The sequence below is a fragment of the Epinephelus moara genome, chromosome 17, assembly GCF_006386435.1.
Source record: "Epinephelus moara isolate mb chromosome 17, YSFRI_EMoa_1.0, whole genome shotgun sequence".
NCBI lineage: Eukaryota > Metazoa > Chordata > Actinopteri > Perciformes > Serranidae > Epinephelus > Epinephelus moara.
Window position 1 is genome coordinate 30,493,524 of NC_065522.1, and position 8,746 is coordinate 30,502,269.

The window sequence follows — 8,746 nt, forward strand, 5'->3', positions numbered from 1 at the left end:
GAAGCTGCTCTCCCTCCTGACAGATCCAGAGTTCCTCCTGTTCCTCTTTAATGTGTGGAGGCTCTGGGTCCTCCTGGTCCACACTGGAGCTCCACTCCTGCTGCTCAGGGGGAACCTCTTCTTTAACCACCGACAGCTGCTGGACGTCTGCAGGAAACAGTACACACACACACACACACAAATCATTAACATGTATTGTTACTCTTGTCATGTCTGGAGGCTACATTGTGGCTCTTTCAGTGTTTCTGCTACATTCATTTAGCAGCGGTGTGCCGCTGCTGCTAAATTATTGCCGCCAGTATGTGGCGAGAATGAGAATGATTGTCCATAGGATGCGAGAGTTTGCCGCAAATCAAGTGTGATTACTGGCAGCCTGAGAAAATAAAATGCTGGTGTTGTGTCAATGAGTTTGCCCATTGAAATCTGTTTCCCCCTAACCACAACCCCGCCCAAACGGCGAATGGTAGGGATGTTCCCGTCCACCTAACGAAAATTTTAACGAGGACTAGTCAACTAGTCTGAAAAGGGAAAATACTCAGAAAACAGCCAAAATTGCTGGAATGTTGAGTCTAACAATGATGGTACAAACATTGGATTATTAGTGAGTGGCATGCAGGAGAAGGCCTGTCTCATCATGAAGTGGGACCTGCATTGTGCCCAAATCTTCAGGGAACCTTTAATAACAGGGTTTCCTGCCCACTTAAGGTTAATAGGTAGCGGAGCACTAATCAAAGATCTTAAATCTGCTGGACTACTAAAACCAGACTCCATGTTCACCCAATCCAGACTGCCCTGATCCGCTGGTGTAGACATCCAATAAGTTATTTTATGTATATTAGCGGCCCAATAGTAAAATATGGCGTTTGGAAGACCCAAACCTCCCACTTCCTTGTGCCGCTGTAGATAGATCTTTTTTACCTTGGGGGTGGTTTTATTCCACAGAAAGGTGTTTATGATTTTATCCAGTTCTTTAAAAAATGCTTTAGATATGCAAATGGGTATCGTCTGGAATAAAAAAAGAAATCGAGGCATAACTGACATCTTTATCGAATTTATCCTCCCTGCTAAGGATATAGGAAGGGCACACCATCGCTGGAGGTCTAATTTGGTCCTCTCTAAGGCAGGTTTGAAGTTAAATTTAAAGAGGTCCCCATACTTTCTTGTAACCGTTACCCCAAGATATGAAAATTTTTCATGGTACACTTTAAATGGATAAGACTCAAATGTTAATAGTTTTGCTTGTTCACTGACAGGGAAAAGAAGGCTTTTAGAGGCGTTAATTTTGTAACCAGATATTGTCCCAAAAGGCTTTTAGAGGCGTTAATTTTGTAACCAGATATTGTCCCAAAATCTGAAATAACACTCATCACCGCTGGGATAGAGACAGCTGGATCAGATAAATAGGACAGAAGGTCGTCCGCGTAGAGCGCCAATTTGTGCACCCGCTCACCCCTTGTGATCCCATATATATGTTCAGCACTTCTTATTGTGGCACCAAGAGGCTCGATAGCAAGATCGAACAGAAAAGGGAACAGTGGACACCCCTGTCTAGTCCCTCTCTGTAAATGGAAGCGCTGGGATAATACATTATTTGTGCGGACGGCTGCTTGGGGGGCTGCATATAGAACTTTTATCCATGAGCAGAAGGTGGCACCAAATCCGAATTTTTCTAGCACTTTAAATAGGTATTCGTATTCTATCCTATCAAAGGCTTTTTGGGCATCTAAAGAAATCACGACCTCGGCTATGCCGCTTGCTTTTGGGGAGTAAATTATGTTATACAGGCGTCAGAGGTTACCATATAGTTGTCGACCAGTGATAAATCCGGATTGGTCCAAGTGCACAATCTTGTGGATGACAGAGTCCAGTCTTGTTGCTAATATTTTTGTTAAAATTTTATAATCTACCCCAAGCAGGCTGGGGTATTGGCCTATAATTCTCACACTTCAAAGGGTCTCTGTCTCTTTTTGGATGACTGAGATTACCGCTTCTGTCATCGTGGGGGAAGGGAGCCTTGCTGTAATGCCTCCATAAATACTTCGTACAACAGCAGAGCGAGTTTAACTGCAAATTTTTTATAAAACTCGATGGGGAACCCATCGGGTCCTGGGGCTTTACCGCCTTTTATTTTACTGATTGCTCCTTGTATTTCAGCTACTGAGATGTCCTTGTCTAAGGTCCTTTTATCCTCCGTTGCTAGAGTTGGCATTGCAACTTTACACAGAAACTGTTCAATTTTTTCTTTTTCTGCAGCCTCTGATGTGTATAACTGCTCATCAAATCTTTTAAACTGAGTATTTATTTCCCTTTGGTCAATAGTTGTAGTGCCATCCGTAGTTTGAATCCCTGAAAAAATGCCTCTGCCTGTCTTAGCTGATGAGACAGTAACCTATGTGCGCGCTCTCCAAATTCATAGTGTTTAAATCGCGATTTTAGGTGAAGCCTCTCTGCCTTGCCTGTGGATAGAACATCAAATTAAGTTTGCCATTTAACCCTTTCTTCATATAAATTTGTTGAGGGTGTTGCTGCATGTTTCTCATCTATTTCTCTTATCATCGTGGATAATTCATCTAAGCGTTGTGACTTCTTTTTGTTCAAGCTTGCTGTGTATGAAATTGTTTGTCCCCTGAGATATGCCTTCATGGCCTCCCACAGGTTACCCTTACTGATATCCGGTGTATCGTTAATTTCCAAGAAATGCTCTATTTGATCAGACAGAAATGAGACAAATTCCTCATTTGATAATAAAAGGGGATTCATCCTCCACATCCTTCTAGGAGATACTGTTACGTCCCCCGGCAGTCTGTGTATTCATTATGTGTATGTGTGCATTATGACCTGTGTTTATTATGTGTATGTGTTTAGAAAAAAAAAAAGAAGTGGACAAGTAACATCAAAAGATTAAAGTAAATGCGTGAATAAGCAGTCAGAGAACGCATACTGTCCAGTCATTTAGTTGGTCCCATAATGTCTTAAGCGCGTATGTCGCGATCATAAAAACCAAAAAGCAGAGTAGCAGTCTAGCCAACGGCTACCGGCCAAGTATACTCATTTCACTATGTTGGCCAACACATATTCCTTTGCAGCAACGGGATCCTTGAAGCTTTTGCTGTTGCCATTTACGGTTATCCGGAGCTCCGCTGGGTACCAGAGGCCAAACTTGATCCCCTCGCAGCTGCGCAGGATCCCCCTCACCTCGTTGAAAGTTGCGCGTTGTTCCATCATGGCTCGCGTGTAGTCCGGCAGGATGCGGATCTTATCGCCATCAGTCTTCGTTATTTGTTTCAGAGCCCTGGCCTTCTCCAATATTCTCTCGCGTTCCTGGAAGTAGTGGCATCTAATTATCCAAGCCCTGGGAGGGTGATCTTCCTCCTGTCTCCTCTGCAGCGTCGCATGTGCGCGGCCCAGTACCGGGGCCGCCTCCATGTCGAAAGTCTGCTGTAACAGCCGGGACATAAACTCCACTGGGCATTTACCGTCCTCCCGCCCCTCTTTGATGCCAGTGATTCTTAAATTACAACGCTGTGAGCGAGCTTCCAAGTCGTCATTTCGTGTTTTGAGAATGTCAATCTGTTTCTTCATCATGGCAATGTCTTTTTCCAAACCTGTAATTGAGTCGGAGTGGATGTTGGTCGCCGCCTCCAGCGAGGCCACCTGTATTCCCAGCTTTAGGTTATCGGCTTTAGCAGCCTCGGTAGCATCTTGCAGTTCTTTACGTAGCTGGTCAATCATCGCATTTTGACTCTCTGCCTTCTCCTCGATTTTGGCCAGTAGCTCGCCTTTCAGGTTTTCAATTGCGCAGAGGATAGCTGACTCCTTAGACTGTGTTGCCTGTGCGTTAACATTATTAGCAGGTAAGCTAGCGTTAGCGTTGGGACTCTTTTTCTTGCTCATTTTTCTTCCTTTGTGGGGTGAAAAAGTCGTGACCGTGTTTCCAGCGTGCGTGGATTCAGATATGTAACTACCCGTAACTAAAACTTGGTGGAGAGATAAGTTGAGTCAATAATTTCAGCAGTTCAGATGCGGAGCTCAGCGAGGACACGTCTTCACATATCGCCGCTGGAACCGTATTCCCGATATTGGGCTTCATAAATATTGATTGATTTACCTAGCTGTGATTTTAAGCGGCCGAATATGTGATCCTTCTAAAGAGGCACAATGTCTGAACATTACAGTTCTCTGTGTTTGTATGTCTTTCCACAAATGCAATTGCAGGATTTGGCCACAAGAGAGCTAAACAATAGAGATTAACCTATATCTGATGGTTGTCTCTCCCAATGACTAAGACAACACTTTCACATCAATTCACTGAAGAAAGGTCAAAAGAAATGATAATCACATAAGTTTTGTCCCCGTTTCAAAATAAGGTAAAAAAAACACACACAGATAAACACAGAATATATATGTGGAAATCAGATATATTGGATCCTAATCACAGGAAGCAAACATGATACCTGTGCCCCTCATGAATTTAGAAATCCCACTAGATTGTTACAGAGCATGTTAGTCCATATTAAATATCCAAACAAGAAAAAACAACCAATGCATGAAAGCTGGGGGGAATAACAGCAAACAGCACCAGAGAAGGCAACAACATCGGAGAAGCGAACAACACCGGGGCCCTTTTTCACAAAGCAGACTCAACAAACTCTTAGCCTAACTCCAATCTCCGAGTTGATTGAGCCTGAGCTGAGAAACTGAGTTTTCGGTTCCAGAACAGCTGATCGTAATTAGCTCGATCAACTCTGAGTATGTTCAGACTGAGACTGGAAGCGTGTTCACAGCGAGCACCAAAAGACATCATCAGTGCAGTGCAGATAACATGATTTTCAGTGACAGAAAGCGGAGTTAAAAGCACAACCACTTATTTCATCCCAACTGAATCATAGATTTTAAGGACTGTGAATGAAGACTTCAAAGATATCTTCAAACAAGGAAAAAAAAACCTTCATGCTGCAGCTTAACAGCGTGAGGTGGGATGGGAAAGGACGGCAGAGCACGTTCATAGGTAAGTGACGTTATGTAATGTGATGCGTTAATGTGTCTAATATACAGAAAATATATAAACATTTTTATATCTTAACAGTGTTCATATATTTCAACATAATTTGCTGTACCCTTTTATGCAGCTGTAATCTGATGGGGCACAAACTCAAAATCAAACACAAACAGACTGGTAAATATTTTGCTTATACTTATGTCATTCTGTCAATATTAGGCTGAGGTTAATTGAATCGCTGTGAAATGACTTCTGATTCACGTAATCTCCTTTATTCCCAGATGGAGCTATTGTGGGATGTTGAGTCCCATAAATGAGCCAGTTACACCGTGGAATCTTTGAATATATGAATAGTATTCATAAAGCATTGCATAATGTATCCACATAGATTAATTTCTAATTAAACTGTAATTAAACCTGCAGTTCTGTGGGATTCCTCTTTGATGATTCTTTCTGATTTATGCCCAGGGAAAACCACAAAAACAGGCAAAATTATTTTCAGAGCCAGAGTCACTTTTCTTATGGCCCGAAAAAAACGTTGCCTTGCTGATAAGTTCAGTGTCTCTGGTGTTATGAGGAAAACTGACACTGCAGAAGAATCAAAGGGTACTGCATAAAATTTGCTCTGATGAAAATGTAAATCCGCATTGTGTAATATTGGATATATCTGGGTGGAACAGATTGTTAAAGGGATAGTGCACCCAAAAATGAAAATTCAGCCATTAGCCAACTTTTTATGTTGGGGCTTCAGGACACTTGGATCACTACGGATGAGCAGTATGGAGATATTTTGTGGTTTTAATTGTGTGTTTTTGGAGGTTTGAATCTGGGGCGCCCAGCCTCCATTAGGTGGAGTTGTGTTGCTACCCACTCTCCCCTTGGATCTCCGCAAGGGATGTGAGGACTCTAAAACTTCACCTGGGGGCGTCGGTAGCGTAGTGGATAGTGCCAGCGCCCAATGTACAGAGGCGATGCCTCGCTGCAGCGGTCGCAGGTTCGACTACGGCTTGCAACCCTTTGCTGCATGTCAACCCCCCCCACAAAAGGACACGCCATGTCTCTCCTTCCTGCCACACGCTCAGCGGGCGATCAGCCTCAGCCTCAAGCTGAGATTAAACAAACCTGCGAACCAGCAGGTTTGTTCCACGGAGTATCTTACCATAGTAACTGACTCAGAGTTATGCTGAACTGCCTTTGTGAAACGGAAAACTCGGAGGTTCCCTCATCTCAGGCTGAACACACTCAGAGTTTTCACTGATCCTGCTTTCTGAAATAGGGCCCAGAGAAGCTAACGACACCAGAGAAGCTAACGGCACCAGAGAAGCTAACGACACCAGAGAAGCTAACGCGGCGTGTAAACATCGACAGACTGAGTTTTTATTTAACAAACCTGCAGTTATATTATTAATAATGAACTTGTGATGTTTAATGAACAAACCTGCTCTGTGTAACCGAAGCTGAGGGTTGAAAACAGCGTCCAGTAGTTTCCGTTGTCGCTCGTTCTCCTCTTTTGATCGACAAAGTTCCTCCTCGTACTCTGCTATCGTTCTTTCAACCAGCCCAAATATCTCTTCAGCAGCCGCAGTTAGTCGCTGCTTCACCAACGATCTCAGCATTTGGACTTTAGACATGTTCACACTTTAAAAACACAACAAAGACACTCTGCTAACACACGTTTCTACCAGACGCCATCTTGTTCAAATAGTGTGAAGTTAGCGACAGTAAAGAAGACAGCTTCCGGGGTAAACGATTTAACGGGCTTCAAAATAAAAGTCCAAAAGTGTTACTGGAATTACAGACTGTCCTTTAGAAACACAAGCAGATAGATAAATGAATGAAAAACACTCTTTAGAGAATGATATTCATTGACCTTAAAAGTTTATTCTTGAACTTGGAAAGAAAAGCTACAAACCTTTTCACAAAACAAGGTCCAAATAAGTTGTTTAATAAACCAGCAAACATTGTGAATGACTCAGTTTAAAGGTGTTTAGGAGGTGCTTCTTATGTCAAACTATAAACCTGACCTGACTGCATGGATGAAATCATTAATATCCTAGAGGACCCTTTACATACAGCATGTGAGCAAAGAGAAAGAGGCACAACATAACGTCTTGATATTCTGTGCATACGCACTTTCATTTATTATAATATAGGCTGAAGTGTTAATAAAACCTAACTGATGAGGAAATACATATTACTTGTTTTCTTGCTCATTTGATATAAAGAACTGTTTCGAGTCATCAATAACAACCAGGATTGGAATTCTAAAGGTGAAACAATACCCAACTCTGAATGCTGTTTGCTCACAGCAGAAGAAGAATGACATTCTTACCCTGGTGTTCTCATTTCATACATGTCCAGAGCCTTTTCAAGTAAGTAAGTAAGTAAGTAAGTAAATAAATTTTATTTATATAGCACTTCTCACAGAGAGGACTCACAAAGTGCTTCACAAGTTAAAATACAAAAAATACAATAGCAGAAACAATGTATAATACACAAAAACAAAATGAAAGTAAAGTGCAGCGAAATACAGAGATGATACAATGGACAATTAATGGAACGCATGCCTAAACAGATTTTAACAGTTTAACAGTTTTTAACTGCCTTTTAAAAATGTCCACGGAAGAGGCCACTCTCAGCTCATGAGGTAGTGCATTCCACCATTTCGGTGCAACAGCCTTAAAGGCTCTATCACCTTTCGTCTTTAATCTTGTGTGAGGGACAGTAAGTAGGTGGCCTTCAGCGGGCCGCAGTGGCCTGACAGGACAGTGAAAGGACACCAGATCCATCAAGTATGTAGGTGCTTGACCATGGAAGGCTCTGTAAGTGATGGTTAAAATCTTGTGCTGGATCCTGAAATTAACAGGGAGCCAGTGCAGGGATGCCAGAACTGGAGTGATGTGAGTGAACTTTTGAGATCTGGACAGAAGCCTGGCGGCAGCGTTCTGGACTAGCTGGAGGCGGTCTAATGAAGTTTTATTGAGACAGGTGAAAAGAGAATTACAGTAATCTAGACAGGAGGAAATAAAAGCATGGATGATCATTTCTAGCTCGGAATAAGTTAACATGGATCTGAGTTTGGAAATGTTTTTGTGGTGGAAAAAGCAGGAGCGAGTGACAGTTTTGATGAGGTCGTCGAAGAGCAGAAGAGCATGGCCTGATCAAATGTGACCCCAAGATTTCTCAACTTGGGGCGCACATTTGCACTGAGTGACCCTAAGCAGCTGGCCACTTTAGATGCTGAGGCGTCAGGTGCAATAATTAAAATCTCAGTTTTAGCTGCGTTCAACTGAAGGGAGTTAGCAGCCATCCAGTCCTTAATAACATTCATACAATCGTACAGTGAGTCAATTCCATCAGTCCTATCAGGGTTAAAAGAAAAATACAACTGGAGGTCATCTGCATACATATGGTATGAGATACCTTCAAAATTGCTGATAACATCTCTGAGAGGGAGCATGTATAGCGCAAAGAGGATAGGCCCAAGCACTGAACCTTGGGGCACCCCACAAGAAAGGGGGGCAAACTGATTTATGAGGGCCAACAGCCACAGAAAAGGATCGATCAGACAGATCCCTGAGATGCCTACCCTGTCCCTCAGCCTGTCTAAAAGGATGTGGTGATCAACAGTGTCAAAGGCTGCACTGAGATCAAGCAGAACCAGGATAGTGGATTTACCGGCATCAGAGGCCATCATGATGTCATTGGAGACCCTGAGAAGAGCAGTTTCTGTGGAACGTAACTGAC

The 8,746-nt window shown here is 42.7% G+C and overlaps 3 protein-coding genes and 1 long non-coding RNA gene across 6 annotated transcripts in view; 1 reads left to right on the forward strand and 3 right to left on the reverse strand.

Annotated features, from left to right (window-relative positions):
* The window catches only part of LOC126404308 (gastrula zinc finger protein XlCGF57.1-like), an 80,099-nt gene extending 73,397 nt beyond the window's left edge, over positions 1 to 6,702 (reverse strand). The window contains exon 1 of one of the 2 annotated variants that reach the window (XR_007571433.1): positions 6,438 to 6,556. Coding sequence is in view for 1 of the 2 variants with exons in the window: in XM_050067464.1 (XP_049923421.1) it covers positions 6,438 to 6,630 (193 nt within the window). In the remaining variant the exon portion in view is untranslated. Of the gene's footprint in view, positions 1 to 6,437 lie in introns of both variants that reach the window. The other variant, XM_050067464.1, reaches the window with a different exon arrangement.
* The window catches only part of LOC126404273 (gastrula zinc finger protein XlCGF17.1-like), a 331,284-nt gene that overhangs the window by 261,493 nt on the left and 61,045 nt on the right, over positions 1 to 8,746 (reverse strand). The gene's annotated exons all lie outside the window — the stretch shown is intronic.
* LOC126404399 (uncharacterized) overlaps positions 1 to 8,746 on the forward strand; it is a 150,415-nt gene that overhangs the window by 53,955 nt on the left and 87,714 nt on the right. The gene's annotated exons all lie outside the window — the stretch shown is intronic.
* The window catches only part of LOC126404329 (zinc finger protein 771-like), a 46,456-nt gene continuing 44,568 nt past the window's right edge, over positions 6,859 to 8,746 (reverse strand). Inside the window, exon 3 of the transcript XR_007571435.1 lies at positions 6,859 to 7,171. The gene's annotated coding sequence lies outside the window, so the exon portion shown is untranslated. The remainder of the gene's footprint in view (positions 7,172 to 8,746) is intronic.